This window comes from Neovison vison, chromosome 9 (assembly GCF_020171115.1).
Source record: "Neovison vison isolate M4711 chromosome 9, ASM_NN_V1, whole genome shotgun sequence".
Lineage (NCBI taxonomy): Eukaryota > Metazoa > Chordata > Mammalia > Carnivora > Mustelidae > Neogale > Neogale vison.
In genome coordinates, this window is record NC_058099.1 from 99,200,112 (window position 1) to 99,228,079 (window position 27,968).

The following is a 27,968-nucleotide window of genomic DNA, read 5'->3' on the forward strand; positions in this document are numbered from 1 at the left end:
ATTTTGCCAAATGGAAAGTTCTGGATATTGGTTGCCCAACAATATAAATACACTTAACCCTACTGAACTATACACTTAAAAATGGTTCAAAACACAAAAGAAATTATTCAGATGGTAAACTATGTATTTCTTTTTTCTCCACAATGACTTTTTTTTAATTAAAAATCTAAAAAGACTGGAGTGGCTCAATCAGTTACGTATCTACCTTCAGCTCAGGTCATGGTTCCTGGGTTCTGGGATCCAGCCCCACATTGCACTCCCTGCTCAGCAGTGAGTTGGCTCCTGAGTCTCCCTCTGCCTCCCCCCTCATGCTCTCTCTCTCCCTCTCAACTAAATAAAATGTATTTGAAAAACATTAGGATAAAAATAACAAGAAAGCTTCGCAAACTGGGGGAGGGGGAGATAATGCACAGATTTTAGAAGCTGAGTGAACCCCAAACAGAATAAACTCAAAGAGATCCATTCCCAGAACCATCATAATCAAATTTCTGGACACTAAAGGGAAAAGAACATTTGAAAACATCCACAGAGAGACGATACATTGTCCACCAAGAGTATGTCTCTGGTGACCGTGATTTCTCACCAGAAGCCACAGAGGCCAGAGAAGTGGCACCACGTTTTGCAGGTGCTAAGAGAAGAATTCCATATCCAGTGAGAAAATCCATCAAAAATGAAAGGGAAATGAAGACGTTCTCAAAGGAAAGAAAACAGGTTTTGTTGTTAGCAGACCTCACCTAGAGGAATTGCTAAAGGAAGTCCTTGAGACAGAAGGGAAATGATAACAGAAGAAAGCAGGGAATGTCGGGAGTGAAAAAGAGGAGCCGAATGGGTTAATATTTGGTGAATATAATAGATTCTTCTTCTCCACCTGGGTTTTAAAAATTGTTTGATATTTGAAAGCAAAATTATATCATTGTTTGAAGTCATTCTCAAAGTTGTCACAGACAATACTGAAAATGAAAAGAAAAAAAATGCTTAAAAAAAAAAAAAGTTCACAGAAGCTAACCAAAGAGCTCCCAACAGCCAGTGCTGTAACTGTTCAACTGACAAAATAAATAATGTAGTATTGTATTATCACCCCAAGTAGAAGTAAATGTCCATGGATCCATGGTAATATAAATGATTGAATAAATAAACAGATGGAGGATAATGGAAAGTATCTTATGCAGAAGAAATAATTTATATAGATACTCTCATCTCAGAGGTGCAGCGTGACTCCCCAATCCTTTGTGCACATGGTACATTGTGTCTTCCTGGCAAAGAGGTCAGTACGGAAAGTGACTAAAAGAACTATGCAGGGGAGACACTTGACAGAGATCATCTCAGCCAGGAGATCAAGGTTGACATCACTAGTGATAAGTTGTGATGGTACCTTATCACTGATAGGTGGAGAGAATAGAACTTTACCTCTGTGGTCTCCACCCCTTCCCATTAGCAGTCATTCCCCCTTTATCTCTTCTCCCAACCCTGGACAACCACTAATCCACTTTCTATCTCTATGAATTCACCTAGTTTGGACATTTCATATAATCATATATGTGACATTTTGTGTCTGATTTTCTTCACTTAGCATGTTTTCAAGGTTCATCCATGTTGTAACGTATCAGTATCTCATTCCTTTTTTATGAATAAATCATATCCATCATATGGGCATACCTCATTTTGTTTATTCATTCCTCAGGTGATGGACATTTTGATTGGTTCCATTTTTTGGTTCTGTTAGCGCTGCTATGAACATTTGTGTACAAGTTTTTGTGTGAAATTATGTTTTTGGTTCTCTTAGGTATATATGTAGGGGTGGAACTGCATGGACATATGGTAACAATGTTTAACTCTTTGAGTCACTGCCACACTGTTGTCCAAAGTGGCGCACCTGTTTACATTCCCACCAGAGGTGTATGAGAGTTCCCATTTCCCCACATCCTTGCCAATACGTTGACCATCTTTTTTAATTTCAGTCACCCTGATACAGTGAGCATACAGTGGTTTGATTTGCATTTCCCTAATAACTAATACTGTTGAGCATATTTTTATGCACTTGTAGGCCATTTGTATATCTTCAAGCCCTTTCCCCATTGTCTATTGGGATATTTGTCTTCATATTGTTGACCTGAAAGAGTTCTTTATGTGTTCTGGGTGCTACATTTTTATCAAATATGTGATTTGCAGATATTTTCTCCTATTCTGGGAGTTTTTTTCACTTTCTTGACAGTGTTCTTTGAAGCACAAATTTCATTTCAAATTTCAAGCATAAATGAAAAAAGATATGATGCTTTTGCTATAGGCATCATATCTAAAAAACCATTGACTAATCCAAGACCACAAAGACTTGTATTTTCTTCTAAGAGTTTCATAGGGTTAGCTCTTACATTTAGGTCTTTGACCCATTTCGAGTTCATCTTTTTTTTTTTAAGATTTTATTTATTTATTTGACAGGCAGAGATCACAAGAAGGCAGAGAGGCAGGCAGAGAGAGAGGAGAAAGCAGCTCCCCGCTGAGCAGAGAGCCTGATGCAGGGCTCGATCCCAGGACCGTGGGATCATGACCTGAGCTGAAGGCAGAGGCCTTAACCCACTGAGCCACCCAGGTGCCCCTCGAGTTCATCTTTTGATGTGGTTTGAGACAGAGGTCCAACTTCATTATTTTGAATATGGATATACAGTTGTCTTAGCGTATCTATTGAAAGGACTATTTCTCTCTTTTTGCGTTGTCTTGGAACACTTGTCAAAAATCAGCTGACCGTAATATATGGGCTTTTCTTCTGGACTACCAATTGTATTCCACTAGTTTGTCTATCCTTATGCCAGTATCACCCAGGTTTTTTTAAGATTTTATTTATTTATTTGAGAGAGAGACAGTGAGAGAGAGCATGAGTGAGGAGAAGGTCAGAGAGAGAAGCAGACTCCCCGTGGAGCTGGGAGCCCAATGCGGGACTCGATCCCGGCACTCCGGGATCATGACTTGAGCTGAAGGCAGTCGTCCAACCAACTGAGCCACCCAGGCATCCCCAGTATCACCCAGTCTTGATTACTGTAGCTTTGCAGTAAAATTTGAAACCAGGAAATGTGAATCTTTTAATTTTATCCCTATTTTTCAGTATTGTTTTGGCTATTCTGGGTCCCTTGCATTTTCATATGAATTTTAGGATCATCTTGTTAATTTCTACAAAAAAAGTGAACTAGGGGCGCCTGGGTGGCTCAGTGGGTTGAGCCTCTGCCTTCGGCTTAGGTCATGGTCTCAGGGTCCTGGTATCGAGCCCCGCATTGGGCTCTCTGCTCAGCAGGGAGCCTGCTTCCTCTTCTCTCTCTGCTTGCTTCTCTGCCTACTTGTGATCTCTGTCTGTCAAATAAATACATAAAATCTTTAACAAAAAAAAAGTGAACTAGATTTTGTAAGGACCGTAATGTATATGTACATAATCTGGGGAGTTTTGCCATCTTAAAGATATTGTCTTCTACTCCATGAAGATAGGCTGCCTTTCTATTTATTTAGATCTTCTTTAATTCTTTCAATGATGTTTTGTGTAGTTTTCAGTGCAACATCGCTGAACGCTTTTATTAGCTTTTATCATTTTCATGTGGATTCCTTGGTGTTTTTTGCATACAAAATCATGTCCTCCATAAATGGAGATAGTTTACATCTGTCTTTTAATCTAGATGCCTTCTATTTCTTCTTGTTGTCTAATAGCCCTGGCTAGAACCTCCAGTAAAATGCTAAGTAGAAGTGGAGAAACCAGACATGGTTGTCCTGTTCCCGATATTACGGAGAAAACTTTCAGTCTTCCACCATTAAGCATGATATCACTTGTGGGATTTTTCACAGATGCCTCTACTAGGTTGAAGAAGTTCCCTTCTATTCTTATTTTGTTGGATATTTTTATCCTGTAAGGGTTTTGGATTTGTTAAATGTGGTTTTTCTTTTCTGTGTCTATGGAGTAGCATGTGGAATTTGTCCTTTATTAATATGGTATATTACACTGCTTGATTTTCTTATTTTGAACCCACTTGGCATTCCTTGGATAAATCTCACTTAGTCATTATGCATAAGCTCTTTTGAGAAAAGCATCCTTTATTTTTCAGAGCAGTCTTATAGTCATGATAAAATTGAGGAGAAAATAACAAAGTTCCCATATACTCCCTTTCCTCACAAACACACAGCTTCCTCCACCAACAACATCCTGCTCCAGAGTGGTACATTTATTAGAATCAATGAACCAACACTAATACATCATTATTATTCAAAGTCTACGGTCTACATTAAGAACTACTTTGGTGTTGTACGTTCTATGGATTTTGACAAATGCTTAATAGCATGTACCCACCATTCCACTATTATATAGAATAGTTTCATTGCCCTAGAAATCCTCTGTGCTTATCCTATTCAAACCCTTTCCCCTAATTCCTGACAACCACTAAATTTTTTACTGTCTCCATAGTTTGGGGTATTCCAGGGTGGCATTGCACAGTATGTAGCCTTCTTTAGATTGGTTCTTTCACTTAGCATTACACATTTCAGGTTCCTTTATGTCCTTTCATGGCTTGATAGCTTATTTTTCTTTTTTTATTTTGAAAAAAAATGTTTAAGATTTTTTTTATTTATTTGACGGACAGAGATCACAAGTAGGCAGAGAGGCAGGCAGAGAGAGAAGAGGAAGCAGGCTCCCCACCGAGCAGAGAGCCCAGTGAGGGGCTCAATGATCTGAGATCCACAATGCGGGGATCATGACCTGAGCCGAAGGCAGAGGCTTTAACCCAATGAGCCAACCAGGCGCCCCAATTTTGAAATTATTTTAATATACAAAACATTGGAACAACAACAAAAAAGAAATGAAAGAAAAACAGAAAACATACAGGCAAATTTTTACTCCAGGAGCTTCTCAAATCCTCACTGTTCACCAACGCCCAAGATGAAAAATTTTTCTGAAAAGGTATTCAGGGTCCCTGGGTGGCGCAGCTGGTTGAGCGAATGAATGACTTGGTTTGGGCTTAGGCCCTGATCTTAGGATCCTGAGCTCAAGCCCCACTTTGGGCTCTGAGCTCAGTGAAGAATCAGCTTGAGTTTCTCTCTCTCCCTCTGCCCTTCCCTGCACTTGCTCTCTCTGTTGCTCTCTCTCTCTCTAAAATGAGTAAATACATCTTTTTTTTTTTTAAGGTTTTATGTATTTATTTGACAGAGAGAGATCACAAGTAGGCAGAGAGGCAGGCAGAGAGAGAGAGGGAAGCAGGCTCCCTGCTGAGCAGAGAGCCCAATGCGGGACTCGATCCCAGGACCCTGAGATCATGACCTGAGCCCAAGGCAGCGGCCCAACCCACTGAGCCACCCAGGCGCCCCAGTAAATACATCTTTTAAAAAAATTAAGGTATTCAGTCACCAACAATGATGTTATTAATAGCAATATGGATCAATTTCACAAAAAGGCCAATAAATCCCATTATAGCAAAACCTATTGCTGTTGCCATGGCAATCTTCTGGAATTTTTAGTGCATCTTTTAACCGGACAAATTGAGTCCTTCTCAAACTGCCGACTTGGCTCAATGAACTGCATCACCTAATCCATGATGCTGCCTACTAATACCTCAGATGCCCAGGACATGTAGCACAAAAGTGGACTAGCTCATTTCTTTTTAGCACTTAGTAATATTCCATTGTTTGGATGTACTAAAGTTTATTTATCCAATCACCTACTAAAGGGTATCTTGGTTCTTCCAAGTTCTGGCAGTTACGGAATAAAGCTGCTATAAACATCCACCTGCTGGTGCTGTGTAGACACAAGCTTCCCACCCCTTTGAGTAGATACCAAAACAGGAGCACAGTTGCTGAATTGAACATTAAGAGGGTATTTAGTTTTGCAAGAAACTTCAAAACTTTCTTCCAAAGTGACTCCACCATTTCTGCCTCCTTGAAAGCAATAAATGAGCTTTTTTCCTTGCTCTACATCATCACCAACATTTGATACTGTCGGTGTTTTTGATTTTCACCATTCTAATAGATGTGCGGTGGTACCTTGTTGTGACTTTAATTTGGGGTTCTTAATGACATATGACACGAAGCATCTTTTCATATGTTTATTTACCATTTGTATATCTTATTTATCGAATTATTTGTTCTGATCATTTTCCCATTTTAGGTAACAGTCCTTTATCATATATGTCTTTTGCAAATATTTTCTCCTAATATGGAGAGGCCTGTCTTCTCATTTGTCTGGTATTAGCTTCGTTATGCTAGGTTTTTTTTTTTTTTGGTAAGTTTTAAAAATCCACATTCATAAACGATATCGGTTTGAAGTTTTCTTGTGATATCTTTATTTAGTTTTGGTATCAGGGTAATACTGGCCTCATAGAACATGCTGGAAAGTGTTCCCCCCTCTTCTACCTTTTGAAAGAGTTTGTAAGGATTAATGTTACTTCTTTAAGCATTTGGAAGAATGAACCAGTGAAACTCTCTGTTCCTAGGTTTTCTTTGTGGAAGCTTTATGATTATTAATTACTTGCTATACGTCTGTTCAAAATTTGTTTCTTATTGAGTCAGTTTTAAGAATCCATGTCTTCTCATGAATTTGTCCATTTAATCTGGGTTATCTAATTTCATTGTATACAATACTCCTCCCCTCCCCCACAAGAAATGAAAATAAAAACACAATGGTCCAAAATCTTTGGGATGCAGCAAAACCTGTTCTAAGAGGGAAGTTTATAGCAATACAAGCCTACCCCAAGAAGCAAGAAAAGTCTCAAATAAACCACCTACCTTACCTAAAGGAGCTAGAAAAAGAACAACAAAACCCAAAACCAGCAGAAGGAAGGAAATAATAAAGATTAGAGCAGATATAAAAACATATATATAGACATCTCTCTCTCTCTCTCTCTCTCTCTCTCTCTATATATATATATACACATATATATGTATACATATATATAAAACAAGGAGTTGGTTCATTTAAAAAATGAGCAAAATTGATAAACCTTTAGCCAACTCATAAAAGAGAGTGAGAGAGAACTGGAAGTAAAAAATGAAGAAGAAAAAATAACAACCAACACCACAGTAATACAGACAATTGTACGAGAATATTGTGAAAAGTTACATGCCAACAAATCGGACAACCTAGAGAAATAGATAAATTCCTACAAAGATATATAACCTATCAAAACTGAAGCAGGAAGAAACAGAAAGTTTAAACAGACTAATTACCAGCAATTTAATTTAAAAACTTCAATAATCAGTAATTTTAAAACTTCCAATACACCAAAGTCCAGGACCAGAGGCTTCACCAGTGAGTTCTACCAAATTTTATTTTTTTTTAAAGATTTTATTTATTTATTTGAGAGGAAGGGACAGAGAGAGAGAATGAGAGGAGAGAGGTCAGTAGGAGAAGGAGAAGCAGACACCCAGCTAAGCAGGGAGCCAGACGTGGGGCTCAATCCTGGGCCTCTAGGATCATGACCTGAGCTACAGGCAGTCACTTAACCAACTGAGCCATCCAGGCTCTTGAATTCTACCAAATATTTAAAGAAGAGTTAATCCCCATTCTTCTCAAATTATTCCCAAAAATAGAAGAGGAAGGAAGGCTTCCAAATTCATTCTATGATGCCAGCATTGCCCTGATACTGTAAACAAATACAGACAGCACTAAAAAAACCCCAGAATACTGATCAATACCTCTGATGAACATAGATGCAAAAATCCTCAACAAAATATTAGCAAACAGGATTCAACAATATATTTAAAAGATCATTCACCAAGATCAAGAGGTGGTTCAATATTTGCAAGTCAATCAGCAGATGAATGAATGAAGAACAGAACAGAGTATCATTCATCCATAAAAAAGAATGGAATCTTGCCAATTGCAACAACATAGATGAATCTAGAGGGTATAATCACAAGTGAAATAAACCAGAGAAAGACAATTACCATATGATTTCACTCATGTGGAATTTAAGAAGCAAAACAAATTAAGGGTAAAAAGGACAAACAAAAAATCTGACTTCTAACTACAGAAAACAAACTGTCATCAGAGGGGAGGTCTGTGGGGATGGGTGAACCAAGTGATGGGGATTAAGAGTCCACTTACCTTTTTTTTTCCTTTAAGATTTTTTTTTAAGATTTTATTTATTTATTTGACAGAGAGAGATCACAAGTAGGCAGAGAGGCAGGTAGAGAGAGAGGAGGAAGCAGGCTCCCTGCTGAGCAGAGAGGCCGATGTGGGACTCCATCCCAGGACCCTGAGATCATGACCTGAGCCAAAGGCAGAGGCTTAACCCACTGAGCCACCCAGGCGCCCCAAGATTTTATTTTTTTATTTGAGAGAGAAAAAGAACATGAGCGGGGCTGGGGGAGGGGCAGAGGCAGAGGGAGAAGCAGAATCCCTGATGAGCAGGGAACCTGACATGGGGGCTGATCCCAGGACCCCGAGATCATGACCTATGCCAAAGGCAGATGCTTAACCCACTGAGCCACCCAGGGGTCCCAAGAGTACACTTACTTAATGAGCACTGAGAAATGTTTAGAATTGTTGGTTCTGTATATCGTACACCTGAAACTAATATAACACTGTATGTTAATTATACTGGAATTTAAAAAATAAATACACAAATAAAGCAGCAGATGAAATTCCTATGTGAAAAATGTTCTCCCTTGTCAACGTGATTTTCTTCTTCTGCCAATGGTGCAAGTGCCTGTGTGAAAGCGCCCCCTTCAGGGCCTCCCAAGCCCATTCTCAGTGAGGCTTATTTTCTTTATGTTCATTCAAAAGGCATACTGTGGGGTGACATCCTCTAGTTTCCTTCAGCCTTAATGGAATTTCTACTTTATTTTTATTTTCCTTCTCAAAATTGCCTGGAAAATCAGTAACAACCCTACAAGTGGGTCTTACTTTACAAATGTAGGGGATGGGACGGGACTAGAGATAAGTGAGCAAACCGTGGACGCCTGGTTCCCAGACTCCCGCTGAAGAGAACAGTGAGAACAGTGAAGAGAACAGAGAAGCAGTGGTATTCCCGAGAGAGGCCTGCCCCAAATGGTGTGCAAGACTCTGGGCCACAGCCATCCAGGGTACCCGGCAGGGTCTGGGGACCCCTACTGTAGGGCTAGGAACCCCTTAGAACCTGAACAAAACCCCACAGGGCCAGGAAAACATGGGGTGATGGTTTCTCAAAAAATTAAAAACTGGGGGCACCTGGGTGGCTCAGTGAATTAAGGCCTCTGCCTTCGGCTCAGGTCATGATCTCAGGGTCCTGGGATCGAGCCCCGCATCGGGCTCTCTGCTCAGTGGGGAGCCTGCTTCCCTCTCTCTCTCTGCCTGCCTCTCTGCCTACTTGTGATCTCTGTCTGTCAAATAAATAAATAAAATCTTAAAAAAAAAACAAACAACTTTATAAAGGGCTTCAGCAGTGACTATGGGGTCCCTATGACCCTGGGAAAACTTAGGACCCTCTGCAAGCTAGAATGGCCTAGTTTTGATGTTGGATGGCCCTCAGAAGGAACCTTAGATTTGCCTACCGTCTGACGTGTTTATCACATGGTCATGGGAAACCCAGGGCACCCAGATCAATTTCCATAAATTGACTCCTGGTTAGAAATAGCTAGAACCCTTCCTCCATGGGTATGGGTCTGCATTAATAGTAGGGGACAGTGCAGGATCCTCGTCGCTCAACCAAACAGAAGTACTCGGAATAAAGCCATACATCGGAGGGACCCAGAGAAAGAGCTCCCACCACTGCATGTTCCTCCGCCCCCCCAACTGCTCCTGAAGTGGGACCTGGCACCCCGCCACCCTCAGTCTCCCCGCCGCCTCCGGTTCCATCCCCGCCTCCCCCATTCCAGTGCCAACTGCAGCCTCTCCGACACCTCTGATTCTGCCAAGGGCCGCAGTCTCCCTGCTCCCTCCAATTCCCCAACCATCAGTGGTCTCACTACCAGCCTCTGTACTGCCCCCAACTACTCGTAATGGGGATACCTCCCCAGAACCCAAACCCCGAAACACCACGCACTGTCTCTGAACGTGGGAGATCCCAGCTTACAAAATGCCCCTCTATGAGACTTCAGGTCCGGATAGATTGGTGCAGATGGCACCCCCCAACCAGGTGGGCCCATGATCTGTTATCAGCCTTTCACCACTACCGGCCTCCTAAACTGCAGACGTCATACTCCCGCTTATTCAGGAAACCGCCGGCAAAGACTGACCTCATGGAAGCCATCTTCCAAACCCACCGACCAACGTGGGAAGATCGTCAATGCTGGGGTCCGTTATCAAACGAACGAGACTGAGACAAAGTGAAAGTTATGCAAAGCCTTATTCTATACCAAGTATTAGAAGTCAGACTGACCGGCCAAGGGAACGAGACTGAGACAAAGTGAAAGTTATGTAGAGCTTTATTCCATGCCAAGCATTAGAAGTCAGACTGACCAGCCAGGGCTGCCTCTGAAGAGAGCGACCCCCTCCCGATCTCACAGGCTGGTTTTATAGGGCGTCACCGCAGACCCAAGGTAGGTGGCTTCTATTGTTAAGGCGTTTAGTTCCGGAATCGATACCCGGAACCATACCAGGAACTACGGGGGTGTTTATTCCCAGAATGAAGTCCGTGGATGTAAACAACAATATGGCTACCTGGGCAATATGGAGTCGCTCTGGCTAAGCAGGCCCTAATAGTTAAATAGGTTTTAATATTAAATTGGCCCTAACGGTCAACAGCTCCTTCGCACCTTGTCCAACACCGAGGAGAGAAGAATCCTTCAGGAGGCGCGTAAGTGGCTTGAGGAGGCGGCTCCAGCAGGTGTTCGGAGTACCGAGAGCTGGGCTCAGGGGTCTGCACAAGACTATCGGCCAGACTAGGACTTCAATATGGAAGAAGGCTATAATGCCAGCAGGTGCGACCAGGAAGTCATCCTGCAAGGTCTCTGACAAGGTGCAAGAAACCTACTAGCACGTCAAACACAGCTGACGTGACTCAAAAGACGGGGAAGAAACTCCTGGTAATACTAGGAGCGGCTTTGCGAGGCTTTCCGCATACACACTCCATTTGATCCAGAAGCACCCGAAAACCAATGGATGGTAAATGCAGCCTTCATGACACAGTCATTTCCTGATATCTGTCGCAAGCTCCAAAAACTTGAGGGTTTGCTGGGATGAACATCACCCAGCTACTAGGAATAGCCAGTGAGGACTATCGAAAGCAAGAGACTGTAGCAAAATGCAAGGCTGAAAAGAACAAAAGGTCACCCTGTTGACTGCAGCCCTTCAACAAAACTCCAACTATGAGGACCCCCAGAACGGTTAAGAGGACAGTCTCAACAATGCAGAACCCTCAGAAAGGACCAATGCACGAACTGCAAGGAAATGGGGCACTGGAAGAATGAATGCCCAAATCGAGGGCCAAAACCATTCAAATCCTCCACCCGACATGAAACCCAGGCAAACCGGGATCCAGACTTTACTGGACGAGCCAACACAGACTCGGACTGACGGGGACTGGGTTCATTAACGTTAGGACCCCGGGAGCCCATGGTTGATGCAAATGTGGGGGGCCAAAAGATCACTTTCATGGTGGACACCAGGGCAGAACACTCAGTAGTAACTACACCAGTGGCACCTCCTACAGGACGAACCGTAACCATCATGGGTGCCACAGGGGATCGAGCCATAGGCCAACCCTTTGCCTATCCTGAACTTGTTAACTAGGCGGACATATTGTGTCCCATGAATTTCTATATGTTCCAGACTGCCCTTTACTGGGAAGTCTGGGACTTCCCTTACTGGGAAGAGATTTGCTTTCAAAATTAGGAGCACCAATCTCCTTCAAATATTCTGGACAGGCCACCATGAGTATAAACCCCTTCCAGACCCCAACTCATCTTGTCCCTCAACACACCCCGGGACAAAGAATGGAGACTGTTCAAACAAGAACACCCTCAGAAAAACCCTGAGGACTACCGGACTGCAGTCCCCAACATATGGGCGGAAGATAACCCTCCCGGACTTGCCATCTGGCAAGCTCCACTCATCACAGAACTAAAGGCTGGAACACAGCCACAACAGCAGAGGCAGTATCCGATCTCACGGGAAGCCCAGACAGGCCCACAGGCCCACCCACAGTGACTAGAAGAAGCAGGCATTCAAGTCAAATGCCCGTCTCCCTGGAACACTGCACCGCGCCCAGTCAAAAAGTGCGACAGTGACTACCGACCCATCCATAAACTTGCCATAAACTGGATTGCTCAGACTCTACACCTGGTGGTCCCAAACCCCTATCCCCTCTTAAGCCAGATCCTGCCAGACGCTGCCTGGTTTACCGGCCTCCATCCAAAGTTCGCCTTTTTCTGTTTTGGCCTAGCCCGGGTGAGTCAACCTCTCTTTGCCTTTGAATGGACTGAGGTCAGCTTGGGACACCAGATGCAACTCACCTGGACCAGACTTCTGCAGGGGTTTAAAACTCACCAACAATATTTAGTGAATCCCTGGTCTCTGACTTGGCTGACTTCCCCAGGGAGCAAACCGGGTGCATGGCACTCCAGTATGTTGACGACCTCCTCGTCGCCAGCCCAACTAAGGAACCCTACCACCGAGCAACACTCAACCTCCTACATCACTTATCAAAAAGAGGATATCGAGCATCCTGGGAAAAGGCTCAGTTATGTAGGCAAGAGGTCAAATACTTAGGACTCATGATAACTCCAGGAAGATGGGCCCTCAGCATCAAACGGAAGGCGGTGATAACTAACCTCCCACAGCCCACCGCCAAACGAGCTTTGCATGAGTTCCTGGGAGCTGCAGGATTCTGTAGAATCTGGATAGCAGGGTTCCCAGTCATGGCCAGATGCCTGTGTGATTCCCTAACCGGATCAGATAATCAGCCTCTACAATGGGAAGACAAACAAGAGAAAGCTTTCAAGGAACTCAAGGGCTTACTTGGAAGGGCCCAGCCCTAGGCCTACCTGATACCAGGAAACCCTGCTGCCTGTATGTTCATGAAAAAAACAAAATTGCCTTAGGACTTCTAACCCAACCAGTAGGCCCTTGGGAAAATCCCACTGCATATCTGTCAAAGAAATTAGACCCTGTTGCCTGCGGATGGCCCCCTTCCCTATGAGCCTTGACAGCCACCACACTTCTCATCAAGGAGGCTGACAAGTTCACTCTAGGACAACAGCTCATAGTAAAAGGTTCCCCACTCAGTGATCACTCTTCTGAACAGTCAGGGTCAGAAATGGATATCAAACACCAGGCTCACTCAATATCAAGGGCTACTTCTAGAAAATCCTTGCATAAACCTACAGACTATGCAGGCCCTCAACCCGGCCACATACCTCCCAACGGTGGAAGGGGAACCAGAACACAACTGTCTGGAAATCCATAACTGAAGTCTATACCACCAGCCGGACCTCCAGGACTCCCCTCTGACGAATGCTGACCTTACCCTATGCACTGATGGTAGCAGCTTCCTAAGCAATGGCCTAAGAAAAGCGGGTTATGCTGTTACCATGGCTACAGAAGTCCTAGAAGCCAAAGCACTCCCTGCGGGATTGTCAGCTCAGAGAGCTGAACTCTGGGCCCTCATTCGGGTGCTCATAGTGTCTAAGGACAAAAAGGTCAACCTATATACCGACTCAGGATACGCCTTTACCACTCTACGTATACATGGGGCAATCTACAAAGAAAGAGGAACCCTCACATCCGAGGGAAAAACCATCAAGAACAAAAATGAAATCCTCCAGTTGTCAGAAGCAGTATGGGCGCCCTGGAGCTTAGCTGTCGTCCACTGTCGGGGACACCAAAAAGGAGATGCCGAGCCGGCTACGGGGAACCGCTTAGCTGACCAGGCAGCCAGGGAAGCTGCCCAAGACAGACAACCTGCCATTACAGCACCCGTTACCCCCTCCTTACGAAATCCCACTTATACAGCAGCTGAAGATGACTGGGCCAAAACCGAGGGAACCATTCACCATCTCCAAGGGAGGTGGATCCTCCCAGATGGGCACTTACGCATTCTAGCAAACCTGGCCCCTATGCCGTCACTGAACAACATTCAACTTCACACTGGTGAAAAACAGGGCTTAAAAAACTGCTGGCAAAACACTTCTACATCGCCAGACTCGCAACCTTATGCAAGTCGGTCACAGATCGGTGCGCCACTTGTGCTGAACACAATCCAAAAACTGGATCTTCCCCACCCCCCAGAGTACAGCGCACAGGGACAGCTCCCTTCGAAGACCTGGAAGTGGACTTCACAAAGATGACCCCTTACCGGGGTAAAAAATATCTGCTAGTTCTGGCCTGTACCTTCTCAGGATGGATAGAGGCATATCCAACTCAGACTGAGAAGGCCAGAGAAGTCACCAGAGTACTCCTCTGGGAGGTCGTGCCTCAGTACAGGATCCCACTTACCATACACAGTGACAATGGCTCTTATCTCTGAAGTTCTACCAGAGTTAACTTCAGCCCTCAACATCTCCTGGACACTCCACACAGCCTACCGGCCTCAGAGCTCAGGGCAGGTAGAGCGTATGAACCGCACCCTCAAGGAAACCCTGTCCAAATTACATGCCAAGACCTCCTTAAGGTGGACAGATCTACTTCCCTTAGCAGTGCTCCGCTCCTACTGTACCCCTCAGGAAAATGGATTCTCCCATTTGACATACTCTATGGCAGGTCACCCCCACTGTTGTCTTCTTTCTAGGCAACCTTAACGTCTTAGGAGACACACACCTCCAGGACCCAATGTTATCCCTAGGAAAGATCCTCGCAGAATTACACGCCCACATATTAGAGAGGGCCCCTATATCCCTGGGAACCCCTGCCCATTCCCTCTGCCCTGGAGATGAGGTCTGAGTGAAAGACTGGAAACATGAGCCCCTTCGCCCAAGCTGGACGGTCCCACATACAGTAATTCTCATAACTCCCACTGCCCTCAGGTCACCAACATCACACCACAGATCCACCATTCGCGAGTGAAAAAGGCAAACCCGGACCAAGCTACCTGGACCCCACATCCGTCACCATCAAACCCTCTGAAGATCCCTCTAAAGAACGGCCCCTAAACTCAAAGATAACTCCTCTCCTTTCTCAACCCAGCTGGAGCCTCACGTTACGGCTACTAATTTCCCTCTGCCTCTTCCCACCAGGGACCCCCAGGGACCCCCACTAACCCAACAACATACGACTGGAGATTAACCCAGACTTTGGGAGGCCAGGACAAAGTCTTTCACAACCAGACCACTGCAAGTGTCGCACCTTCCGGATATCCCTATGCCAGCTCCTGGCTCCGTTCAAGGAACAAGTGCTTGAAGAGAGGCTAGGTAAAGAACAGGGACACCAGATGTACCTTTGCCCAGACCAGAGGTTGGAGGAATACAGGGAAACCTTCTGTGCCCAATGGGGGTGCGAGACCATGGCCCCATGGGTGACTTCGAGTCTCCCCAGTTTACATGTCCCAGGCTAACCAGACACTCACAATTACCCCACAGAACTGCGAAGGCTCCTACTGGGACCGGCCGCGACGTGGGGGACGCCGTTTGTATGTTTCCGGGAGGGACCCCGGAACGACATTCACTCTCCACCGGGAGACACTCCCTCCGCGGCCCAGCTTCTCTTCTATAAACCCCACCCCCCCAGGGCCAGCCATTCAAAACTGTACCCGCCGGCTCTTAAACACCTCCTACCACCTTTGGCTCAACTCGACTCATTCCCCCACTGGTTCCGCGCACTGGGTCTGTCTCCCCTTGAATCGATCAGCTTTCTCGGTATCCCCGTCCCTCCTAACTGGCTGTTGCCCAATAATACAAGCCCTATGAGCTCTGGTCCTGCACAAAACTCAGTCCCGCTGCTTCCAGCTAACGATCTAACCTGCTTTCCTCCCCCTGGCTGCACCAAGGCCCCCGACCCAGGCTGCCAGAACTTCACGGCTCCTCTACCTGACTGCACCCGCCCCTGCCGGCATCTTCCTCCCCTGCAAAAACAACCCTCTCTTTAGGTGCGGCGATGAAAGTAACGCCCCTTCTGGTTGCATACTTGTGTTTTTGTCCCCCTCCGCCTCACTATACTCAGACCTCCAGTTCCGGTCCCGGGTCTCTCCTCAGCACCGAAGCCGACGGCACAGTAGTCTTACCGTTCCTCCTGGGGGCCGGAATCTTCACTGGTGTAGCTACTGGCACATCGGGCCTCCGGACTACCCTTAACTTTTACTTCAAGCTTTCACAGGAACTCAACAATGACATGGAACATATCGCAGCTTCACTAACGTCCCTCCGGACACAGCTCTCCGGTCCGGCAGCAAAAGCCCTCCAGAGTCCTCAAGCCCTAGATCTCCTCACTGCTGAGAAGGGAGGAACTTGTCTCTTCCTACAGGAAGGATGTCCACTACGTCAACCAGTCCGGGATCGTCTCTTCCAAGGTTCTTGGACTCCGGAAACGCATCCAGCATCGTCAAGGAAATCTCGTATCTTGGGATTCACATAACCCACAATCGTGGACATCATGGCTATTACCCCTAGCAGGGCCTTTACTGTCCCTACTTCTCCTAGTTACCCTCGGTCCTTGTCTCCTCAATAGCCTCGTCCGTTTCATCACAAATACCGTCTCTCAACACACAACAGCCCGTATCCTCACCCTCCGAGGATACAGTCCCTTAAATCTAGATAATGATGATCTCTAGGGTACCTCTGCTGATCAAGAGGGACATGAGGTGGATAGAGACCCCCAGGCCTCAGCCCCTCCCTGTCGGCTGCTCTCCATTGCTCCTGCCCAGACGGAAGAAAAGACCAAATGACCGTCCTGCTTGGTTAAGAAAAGAAAACAAGTTCCTGGGATGACTTAGCACTCTCCCGAAACGCTTCCCTACAGATCAGACTCCAGCATAAAGGGGGCCGGTCGTCCCTGAGAAACCGCGAGGAACGTCCCGTTACCATCCTCTGTCCCCCATAACCACAAACACTCGCCCCAACCCTGCTGGATGCTCAGTCTTTGGGGAACGATCGCACTGAGCCCGCCGGCGAAAATAAAGCCGTGTTCTCCCAACTTCCGTGTGCCGCTTGAGTTTCCTCGGTCGCTTCAGATTTTTCCACAACACACCAAGCACCAGAGGCGTTTCTTGGGTCTCCCCCGCGTGACCCGCCCGCACCTCACGGGGTAGGGCCCTTGCTGCCGAGCTCACCACTCCCAGAACTCGGCTTCTGCTGTTGCACACGGAACACCTGCCACCCGCTCCCTCCTGCTCTACCGTTGCCTCCACCTCTGCCTCCTGCTCTACCTCCTGGCTACCCACTGCCCCTTACGGTCATGCCTCACACGCAGACCTTTTTGTGGACGTGTCAGGCCAGGAGCAAGTCCACCAGACCTTGCCCACCCACGGGCCATCCGCTGACATGGCCCCTGTATGGCAACATGGTGACCTTTACTGTCCCAGCCACCTTGGCTCCCTCGGCTTCCACCGCAGCCTTCCCACGTACTTCCCAAAAGGACCCATCCTGTTGGAACTGGTCACCTCCACTGGCCCAGCAGGGATGTGATGCTAACAGCTTAGCCCCAAATCAATCATTAAAAAACCACACGGCGACTCCAGCTGCTCTCATCAACAGCGTGCGGACGCGGCACCAGGCTCCGGGGCTGACGCGGAGCAGGAGCGCCGCTCGCCAAGCCCGCCGTGACAGGGGTCCCCAGCACCAGGTTCCTGGGGGTGTAGGGGTGGAGCCTGCTCCCTACAGGACGCCTTTCCCTTCCCGCCGAACAACTCGGGACAGTCCAGGTCGACCTCCAGAAGAGGCCTCAAGGTATCAATCAGGTCACGCAACACATAACTGAAACAGCCAACAACCGCCATGCCGGGCACCCGGGGGAGCAGTGAGAACAGGACTGCAAACGGCCCCTGAACCTATCTTGTCCCAAGCCTTGTCACCATGGCCTTGGTTAACTGTGTGTCTGGTGGCTTCAGAAATATTTCCTTTAACAGATTCGCCCCTCAAACAATTGCTACAGCTGACGGCCGGGCGACCCACCTCGACATCTGTGCTCTGGGTAAGAGCTCTTCCAGGCAGTGTCAAAAGGCCATACGGAGGGGCGCCGGGGTGGCGCAGTCCGTTAAGCACCCAACTCTTGGGTTCGCTAGGGTCCTGATCTCAGAGTCGGCTGCATCTGCACTCAGCAGGGAGTCCGCTTAAGTTTCTCTCTCCCTCGCCCTCCGCCCCTCCCCTGCACACCCAGGTGTGCTCCCTCGCTCCAGGTCTCTAAGGGGGAAAAGAAGGCAACATTGAGAGTTGGCAGTTGCTTGCCTAAGAGGGAACTGGGAGCCACGAGAGCTTCACCCAGGACTTTGTAAGGATGCTTTAGGGTTTGGTTGCTACACGGCCACACTCTGCTCTGAAAGTTGTCATTCTCTGTCTGCTGAAGCTCCGCGCGGACGTCCTTCCTCTCTGACAGGTTCCCGCGCCTCCTTCCTGACCGCGGCTGCTGGGTCGGTGAGACCCCTTCTGGCCTTGGGATGCCCGCCTGTGCCGGGGCATCTTCCCCGGAGGCCCGGCCATCCCGGGTGTGGTGCTCCCGCTGGGCGGAGGCGGCGCCCCGTCCCCTCACCACTCGCGGCTGGAGTCTGGTCCGCACTCACACGTCCCTGGAAGGACGTGCCCTGGACTCCAAAATGCTGGACAGGAACGTACCTGTTCGCGCAAAGAGGCAGGATGAGCTGACACAGAGGGAGCCCGGACATCTGACGTCCGTCCACAGGGCCGCTGTGTGCGGGGAAGTGACACAGGATGAGGAACCAGCTGCCGCCGGACCACTGAGCACACTTCGGTTTTTGCAAGTAAGATGTTACGTGTAGAAACGCAAGGAAACTGCGGCAAAACGATGTGAGCAGTTACCCCGGGCCTGCCATTGGAGGCGCGGGCATTAGGGGCGCTGGGTGCAGGGAAGGAGATGTTTTACTCTAATTTTATACCGTTTTTAAAACTGCGTGGGATTATCGTTGGCTTTGATTTTTTTGGTTCGGTGTATTTTTCTAGTGGAACCACGGACACGAACTTAAGATGTGGAGGAAAGGCTTGGGCCCCTGTGTGCTGTGTGTGTCCTTAGCCAGGCCCTGATTTTCAAGGGGTGTCCCCACCTGGTGGAGCCTGCCGACCCGTGCAGACCATGACCAGAGCCTCCACCACCACCCCCGCCCCCGTCCCTGTGTCCAGGGCAGTGTCGGGCACAGTCCTCTACCCAGAGTCTCAGATTCAGGTTCCGATGTTGGCTCCCGCCACCGGTGGGAGTCATCCCTTTGGGGAAGTAATTTCCCATCCCCGCCCCCCCACCAGCCCCCAGCCTTCACCCCCCAGCCCCAGGGTAAGTTATGGTAATTTTCTGGCTCCCATTAGAACCTCTTAGGTAAAGAAACTTGGAGAAAAGGCACAACAAAGTTGGGACTCCTGCGACCCTTCTGCCTGAAGCCATGAAACCGTTGGGTGGTGGTTCTGATGGGTCTGGGCCAGTCTATTTGCATTTCAAAGGCTTTGGGAGGCTATCTATTGTAGTCCCTGATGCAGACACGCAGGCTCCCTGGCTCCGAAAGCTAAGTGTCTCACCAAGGCCCTCCTCTGTTCTTAGGCAAGGCCATTGGCTGGGCAAGGACTGGGTGACAGCCAACCCCCATCCCACTAACGGAACGGTCCACAATCACCAAAGTGCATCTCCCTCTGGGAACCTGTGCACCTGGGCAGAAGGAGTTCTGGGTCCTCTGTCTCTCCTGGAGAGGTCAGGAGGGGGCAGAGGCCAAGACTGTCAACCATTTCCAAAGTGACTGGGGAAAAAGAGGAGGACATAAACATTTGTCTATGATTGTAGGAGTCTTGGCGTCCCTCTGGGTGTCGCCATGGAAACGTAGAAAGCCCCTGTCCTGGGGCCCGGCTGGCTCCCCAGCTCTGCTGCCCAGTGGTCGAGTCTGCCGGCAGCCTCAGGGCCCACTCTTCGGGACTCCCAGCTGGAGCAAATGCGAAGAGGAGACACTGATCTAAATAATACATTTTATTTTACCCATATATCACGAATGTTATCCTTTCGACCATGTAATGACTATAAACATCACTGAGCTACTTTACTTGTGTTTTTTGTGTTGAGTGTTCAAAAGGCAGCGTGTGCGGGCCCTCGTGTCACTGCCCAGCTCAGACCTGCCGCGTGCGGGCGCCCAACAGCACGCGTGGTCCACAAGTGCCCTCATGGCCTGTGTCAGCGGAGGAAACAGACCGCAGGTCATGTCCAGGACCACTGGAATCCAGGGCTCTGTCTGCTGAGGGGCCTGGGCCTGACCTCTGCTCTGGAAGAAACAGAGAGGAGAGCGGAGGTGAGGTCCACCTAACACACAAGCCGGGCTGGCCAGGGCTCCGCCCCAGCAGAGGTCCACGAGAGTCCCGGAACTCTGGGCTCATTCCTCTGCGGGACGGACCTCAGTCTCTGGATCCATTCTTTCCTAGAACAACGCCTGAGTTTTTCCCCTCCGGAAAAACCTCCCCCACTTCCCACATCCACCCCTCTGAGTTTCCCCTGCTCCCTCGCACACCTGCCTGGGTCGTGCATCCCAGTCCTCCTGTGCCTCTGTTCCCTGCGTCTCTCTGCTCGTCCCTGCAAGGGCAGCGTGGGTCTCCGCAAACCTCAGAGCTCTTCAGTGGGACTGTGGAAGGCAAGAAAAGAAGGGAGAGCTTTCAAGGGTGGAAGGGTTGACCATGGCCATTGGGGGTCGTGTGGGGTGCTGTGGGGCCTTGTGTGGTCCTTATAGGGCTGTGTTGTCAGGGGGATCCTTGTGGGGTGGTGGTTATTTTGGGGTGGCATGGGGCAGCGTGAAGCTGGGGTGAGGGGACTGAGCTAGCCTGTAGCTGGTGTGTCTGTCCCCTGGGTGGGGGGGACTTTAGTACACATCTGGTGACTCCTTCAGTCCCAGGCAGGTTCTCTGATACTGAACATGCCCAAGCAGAGACTCTGTGTACGTCTTTCAAGAATATACAGCTTTGCGGACCATTTCTAACCACAACTGGTGCCTTTTAGGAGTGGAAGGATTCTGGATTTGTGACCTGCTTCCCCCTTACCGCAGGGGAGCAGACCGGCAGACAGGCCGCAGAGCGGGAACCCGTTTCCTGGGACTGTCCAGGGCGATTATCAGGGCAGTTCTCGTGGCCTTCCCTGTGGTTCTCGGCAGCTCCCAAGGACGGTCCCACTCTGCCTCTCAGCCCCTCCGTCTTCTCAAGGCTGCTCCTTTGGATATTTAAATCGTTCCGTTCAGCATAGACTTTTGTGAAAGCAATTTCTTTCTTTTTCTTTGTTTTTCTGAGAGGACCTCGTGAGGATTTCACTTGCAGATCAATCCAGCCAGAAACAAAACAAAGCAAAACTCCACCGAGTTCGAAAGGAGCACCTGATGCTCATTAAAATGTGGTTGTGACTAAGGACCCGCCCCGATAATCGATAATCGGGAAGTGAGATAAGCCAGCCGCAGAGGGAGATAAGGCAGCAGACGTGCGCGTTTGCACTGGGGCCTCTGCTCCTCGATGCCTTTCCTGGAACCTGCTGCTGGGGGCCCTTCTCAGCCCGCTGTCCTACTCACAGAGGTTACACACTCCTGAAAACACTGGGACTTCATCTGTCCACCCAGATTCCAGAAGAGGGGGCTCAGATATTCGCCATAAACCTTGACTCCCCACAATCTGTGTGCCAGGTGGGCATAGTGGAGCTGCTTAATGGAAAGCTTATGCTGCGGTCACAGTTTGCCCGTTATAATTCAGAGGGTACGCAGGAGCAAGCAGCGTGGAGGGCTGCACAGGGACTGAGGAAGGGCTGAGACGCCCAGCCCGCGTCGCCGGCAGCACAGCACACACGGGCAGGAGGCGTGCACTGGGGTGCAGGGGAGATGCTCCTGTCCACTCTTTTCACTGAATTCACTGGTGACTGAGCCCCGCAGAACGGCATTCTTGGGTGACGTGCGTGGTCGGCGGAGTCTACACCTAGCAGCCTGTCTCGGGCCACAAGGTAGGTGCGGTCACCGGGTGGGCAGCCCTGCAGGGCCCAGGAGCCACCGAGGAGCGCCCGCGCTGGAGGAAGCACCCTGTCCCGGGAAGATGGTGTTAAGGGAGGTGGGCCCTGCAAAGTGCTAAAAAGGGGCTTAACTGGGTGGGTCCCTCCGCCTTTGTATAAGACTCTCGGTGGGGGAGAGGGAGGCAGTTCCCCCCCAGGTCCGTTTTGGGTGGTGTTGGTGGCGGCTTGGTCATGTCTTCGGACCGTGAGTCCTTGCAGGGGTGGGGGGCTCTGGAGGGTTGGGGGCAGAGGTGGGGAGCGGGGCAGGCAGATCTCCGCCGCGTGGTGTGAGGGTTGGCGTTCATGGTGACATCTGGTACTGAGACCCAGGAAAGGGGGGACAAACACCCCAAAGCAGCCCCTGGAAGGCCCCCTGAGGAGCTCAGGTGGTAGGAGGAGGAAGGTGGGACAGTGCTCGTTGGTTCAGAAGTGCGGGTGACTCGGCCTTGGCAGGTGCTTGGTGCTGCGGGACTTGTCAGGGCCTGTATTTTGCCGGTGCATTTTGTTTTGGTTTCAGTCTCCTGTCAGTGGTGAGCCCAGCTCTGACAGACTCAGGGTGGTGGGGGAGGAGAGAGTAAAATTGAGGGCTGGGGGCCTCCCCCCCGGGTCACAGAGGAAAATGCGACTGTACAGAAATTCCCTGATGCCCAGATTTCTCACATGAAATACTTTTCGGTTTTCGGCATCTCCTCTCGTTTGTATATCGTGGGTACAAGCAGAGGTAGGGGCCCCGGGTGTGCTTATCCGGTAGCTGATGGGAACGTGAGCTGTCCCCACAGTTCACGGAGCAGCTGCGGGGAACTGTTCGGGACGGCCGTCTGTGGCAGGATGAGCCTCTGGAGCCCCGGGTGTGGGAGCTGAAGGGGCTCACGGCGGCTTCTGCCAAGGGCCCCGGGTCAGAGGCAGCATCTATGGAGAGACTGAGAAAAATTTAGAGGGACAGTCCTGTGCCTTGGAAGCACCTGCCTTGTCCTTGGGAGGATGCGGGCTACTCGCTGACCTGGACACGTGTGGGGTCGGACTAACGCCACCTCTTCCCCTGTGTATCTGCCCCAGAGCCCCAAGGAGGTCGGAGACGCCGAAGGACCAAGTTCAGCAAAAGCCAGTACAAGGTGCTCATCGAGGCCTTCGAGAGGGACTCGTACCCTGATATTATCGCCAGAGAAGAATTGGCCAGACGAACCCAGATTCCAGAGCCCAGAATCCAGGTGACTGTAGACCCGGGCTTCCTGATGGGTGGGCAAGGTGGGGCAAGAGTCAGTTTTAACTCGGACTTAACCACCCGCTTTGCGTTAATCCTCTCAATGCCGTTAATCATCTCCGTTCGTGGGGCTGGGCAAATACAGATCCTGGTTTGGGAACAGGTGACAGTTCTGGCCGGGCTGTATTTGCCAAATATTTACCATGTTCTCGATTTGGACAGAATTTCAAATACTCACTGATTCTTTTAAAAATAGCTGTAACAAGCTCATTACATGTTAACTGAACCTGCTCACCAGGACGAGCACACGCGTTCTCACCGCCGGAAACCGCCTCGGAGAGGGTGAGAGAGAAGGGGCAGAGCGCAGGGGTGCGGTTGCGCTCCGGAATGTGGCAGAGGCAGATTGCATCTGGATTTTAACTTCACAGGGATCCCAAAAGGGCGTCAGGGATCCTGGGGGTCCGGGGCCATTGAATCCTCTGGGACTCAGCGTTCGGGGCACTGGGTCCCACCTCCAGGAAGTCTGCCGTGATGAGCGCGGGCGCGGCCGGGATTTGAGAGAGGAGCCCTGACATGGAAGGTGGTTTGGGAAGCACCCGCTCGGGTGATTCTGCTGTGCAGCCAGCATTGAAATGTCTGTCCTGGACTGACGCTTTTCAGTCCGAGACCATCAGGGTCTCTGGGAATGGCCCCCGGTGTGCAGAAGCTTTTAAACCCCTGCCCACCGCCGTCACCCCCGGGGGGGGGGGGGGTCTCTTGTCCGCAGAGTCTGGATTCAAGCTGGTCCTGGGAGTTCGGAAATCTCCCTGGGCAGTTCTCGGGCGCAGCTGAGTCGGAGTCACCCCACCGGGCTCCCGGGGGCCCCCTTGAGAGGTGCTTGATCACAGTGGAGGCACGAATCAAGAGGCTGCTGTCTGGGAAAGAACATCCCTTGAGGGTTTGCTGAAGAAAATGAGCCCAGAGGGGAGAAGGTTACCGGAAACACCCTGGTGGGCTCCTCTGAGATAAATCCAGCTGGTGAGGGCCCTGGGGCTTAACTGTTTTTAGAAACGTAACCAAAACCAAATTTTTCTAAATGAATTCCCCTACCTGTCCTAGAAGGCCCCCTGCTGTTGCAAACCCTACAAAGAGAACCAGGACACAGAAAAGCTTGGTGAAAGGCCTATGCCAGTGATGTTGATTCAGAGAGGCCTCTCAGTGGTTTGACGTAGCGGCCTTTTGTCAGCCGCCTGGAACCCCACTCGGAGGGGGAGGCAGCACTGCCTTCAGGCCTCCATCCCATTGCCAAGGGCTTGCCAGGCACGGTCTCCTTGAAGCCCAGACAGCCCTACGTGCCAGGTGGGACCTGATGACCTTTCACGGATGGGAGAATTGGCCACAGACACTTCAGTACTTGCGGTGGGATGGGTGGGTTCTGGGTTTGAGCCCAGGGAGCCCCTAGAGCCAGGAAGAAACCCTGACGTTGGTTGGGCCTGCCTCCCTGGCTGCCAGTGTGAGTCCTTGGGGACGGAGTTGGGGGCTGCAGGTCCGACTAGGGTCTGCAGACAGGGTTGGGGAGGAAGGCTCACTGGGCTCAACGGGCAGCACCAGCACCTGGGCCGACCTTGGGGCCAGGGTGTGTGCGGGGAAGGGTGCAGGGTTGGAGTTCTGGGAATGGCCCACCTTTATCTCGCAGTTTCCAGATCTTTGTTTCTTCCCTGCTCAGAGAAAATGCTGGGAGGTGTTTGCCTGTCTGTGTCCCATTGTTCTGTGGGATCTTCAGGCCTTGCTTGGTGGCGGGACCTATAAAGAGGTCACTGTTCTGCTCTGGAGGAGTGAAGGGAGGCCTGGTTGAGCGCCACTTGGGAGCCCCGTGGGGACGGGGTGCCCCTGCAGGCACTGAAACGACCTCTCAAGCTACAGAGTGGAGGGCGGGGGGGGGAGGGCATGTGGGTCTGGTGATTCTGCTCCTTGCTCCGAAATGGGGAAAGAAGAGGAAGGGCAAAGGCGAAGGAGTCCCGGCCAGCGCTGGGCTGTGCCGAGGACTCGCCGCTCGGGTGGCCCGTAAAGGAGCGGACACTGAACCTGGGCGGAAAGGGCTTTACTCAGGGGTCCGTCTCACTTCCTGTATGGTGGAAAGGAGGCCACCCAGATAAGGTGGCTGGAGGACGCGGCAAGGTGCAGCCCTGTCACTGGGTTCAGGGAAGCCTGGAAGGCAGGCGGGCACTGCGGGTTTGGGGGGCCTCCGAGGGAGGCTGCAGGCACCGGGACGCCAGGGCAGTTGGCCCGAGGCGGCATCTCGTGTACCAGTCCGGGGAGCAGATGTGGCATCTGGTCCTGAGTTTGAGAGCAGGTGATGGGGGTCCCGACTGTTGGAGCCGCAGAGGCTGTGGGTCAGGGGTCTGTGGCCCTAGGTGCTCTGGCCCCATCTGTCTGCAGGTTCAGCCCTCACTGTTTCCCAGTACATTTAAAAAACATCTCACTATTTTTAATACTTACTTAATGAACAATGAATGTATGTGTGAAAAAGAGGGCAAAGGTCCTCAGAGCTTTAAAAAATTCTGTCTGAAGGTACTGGTTACCATCGCTTTGGGGGGAGAACATTTAGAACCTGCTTTCTCGGCGACGTTCAAGTATATGAGAATTAGTAGCCACAGTCACCGAGCTCTACCTGAGACCGTGTGAATCTTGAGCCTGGAAGTGTGTGCCCTCTGCCCAGCACCCCGCATGCCCCTACCCAGGGGACGCCTACCTGGCGGGTGACCCAATAACAGAGGGTCAGTTGCACTTGGCAGGGAGAGAAGGTGCGGAAGCCCCAGAGCACCAGTGTGGCTCGCTGGACTGGGCCGGGCCCTGGGCCCTCCGTCCAGCCTGTCACTGGAGGCTCTGGTCTTGGCCCCAGATGCAGAAGTTGAGCGGTTTGAGAAGGAAGGTGTAGTAAAGCCAGCACCGGCGGGCTCAGGAGGGCTTCCCGCAAGGCCTGTGTCTCCATCTCTCATGGACAGTGGTTAACTGGGGAGCAGGGTCTCTATGACTTGGAAAGGGGATTTTGTGGGGAGCAGGTTTTCGTGCCTTTTTCTCCGTCACTGGAATGGGGTCTCTGGCCTTGATCGGGTGCCAGTCTGGTTTGATCTGGCTTCCTGTGGCCGCCAGGATAGGTCCCAACTTGCCCCTGCTAGAGGGCCACAGCTCCCCCTCTCCTGGGCTCCGGTGCCTGCCCACACAGGGGAGCGTGGGGTTGTGCCCTGGCAGCTTCCGTGCTGTGCCGTGCCCGCGGGTGTGTCCCCGTGCGTGTGCACACCCACAAACAGGTCGGGACCAGGTGGGGGCTTCAGGGAGATTTGCTGGAAGGTAGCTGGACCGTGCTGGGGATGGTCTGGATCAACTGAGCCAGGGAGTTGGCTTTTACTCTAAACTCGAAGTTTCACTTGATAATTACCCTCAGCTACTTGGTGATGATTTCCCAGACTGAGCTCATTTTAAAGTGCCTCTTCTTTCGCTCCCCTTCTCGTGCCATCCTTGTCCTCCAGGTCTGGTTTCAGAACCGGAGAGCCCGAATCCCGAAGATCAGCCAGAGGAGGCCAGGTGTGGAGGCGGACGCCCAACTCCCAGGGCCCGTTCAGCGCAGCAGCTGCGCCCCAGACTGCCCGTGTCAGCAAAACCTTGTGGGGGCCCCGAGCGATGCTGGACACTTCTCTGGGGAGTCCGGGGCTGTTGCTGCTGCTCCAGCCCTTCCCTCGGGGCATGCTGATGTCCTGAACGAGAATGTGGCCTTGCCTGACCTGGAGACTCCAGTCAGTGCGCTGGGCGAGCCTTCCAGAAATTTCCATTACTCTCCCTTGACCTTCAGCCCTGAAGCTCTGTGTTCACTTCGGGCTCCCCTACAGCCCCTTTTCCAACAGGAAGCTGGCTTCAGCGGCGCTCAGCAGGGGGACCCAGGACAGCTCCTGTCCTACAGGGACTGCACCCTACAGGGGTGGGAGCAGCCTCCTCCCTCGGAACAGCAGCCATGGTGGGGCTGGCAGCCTTCTCCCACACTGGAGCCCGAGATGGCGCCCCAGCAGCCGCTACCCCAGCATTTGGGGGCCTGGGAGCAGGCACCGCCGTCCCCTCCACCCTGGGAGCAGTGGCCGCAGCCCTCACCCATGGAGGAGCTTGCTGGCATTTGGAGCGGTTTTCCCACCTCCTTCAGAGACAGGATGCTGGCGAAGGGCCCCGGGGCACCCCAGCCCTCATCCCCACAGCTGTGGGGCAGCCCCTGAAGATGCTCCCTGGGCAAGATGTTGAAATGACTTAACTCTCTGGCGGATAGAGTAAATCAGCAATGATCCTCTGTACACTTAAGGCAGAATTAGAAAAGTGCAACAATTTGTGTCCTTACCCCAGAGAGGTGCCCCAGACTAGCACTCTGGCAGCTGGGGTCTGTCATAAGGTGCAGAGAACCCCCAGGGAATCCTTATGTGGGAGAAAAAGGGATTTTTAAACCCTGTCCGTCCTGCCTCCTATTAATTGGTAAACGTGGAGCACTTACAATGTCCTGTAAACACTGGAAGGGCCTTGGGGTCGCGTGGGTCTGACAATAAAGGATGAGGACTCAATCTGGCTGTGTCTGTGCACCGGGAACAGATCGCCCCTCTTCTCCATGTGCTCCGTGCTGCTCCTCTGCATGGCCATCACGGGGCTCCTCTCCCCATGGCCAGCCGTGGGTGGCTTCTGCAAGCTGTGGTGGGAAAGGGATGGGGGTGAGTAGAGAAGCCGGGAGGGTGG

At 50.5% G+C, this 27,968-nt stretch overlaps 1 protein-coding gene, 1 long non-coding RNA gene and 1 pseudogene across 2 annotated transcripts; 1 reads left to right on the forward strand and 2 right to left on the reverse strand.

Annotated features, from left to right (window-relative positions):
- Positions 1-5,363: 5,363 nt before the first annotated feature.
- Positions 5,364-5,557, reverse strand: LOC122916798 (annotated as a pseudogene).
- A 14,441-nt stretch (positions 5,558-19,998) lies between these two features.
- On the reverse strand, positions 19,999-27,915 carry LOC122917795. The gene is made up of 3 exons (XR_006386470.1): positions 27,733-27,915; positions 20,517-20,627; positions 19,999-20,273 (listed from the first exon to the last, which is right to left on the reverse strand). It is a non-coding gene; the product is annotated as an uncharacterized LOC122917795 (long non-coding RNA).
- On the forward strand, positions 22,174-27,733 carry LOC122917794 (double homeobox protein 4-like protein 4). Its single transcript, XM_044266080.1, has 3 exons — positions 22,174-22,226; positions 23,078-23,229; positions 26,732-27,733. The coding sequence occupies exons 1-3, from the start codon at positions 22,214-22,216 to the stop codon at positions 27,461-27,463; spliced, it is 897 nt and encodes a 298-aa protein (XP_044122015.1). The 5' UTR covers positions 22,174-22,213; the 3' UTR covers positions 27,464-27,733.
- Positions 27,916-27,968: the final 53 nt, after the last annotated feature.

What these genes read in the sequence shown, in the direction of transcription:
- LOC122917794 (XM_044266080.1), top strand. An exon ending in TTCCAGAGCCCAGAATCCAG is followed by an intron (nt 23,230 to 26,731) that starts GTGACTGTAGAC and finishes CTTGTCCTCCAG; the next exon opens with GTCTGGTTTCAGAACCGGAG.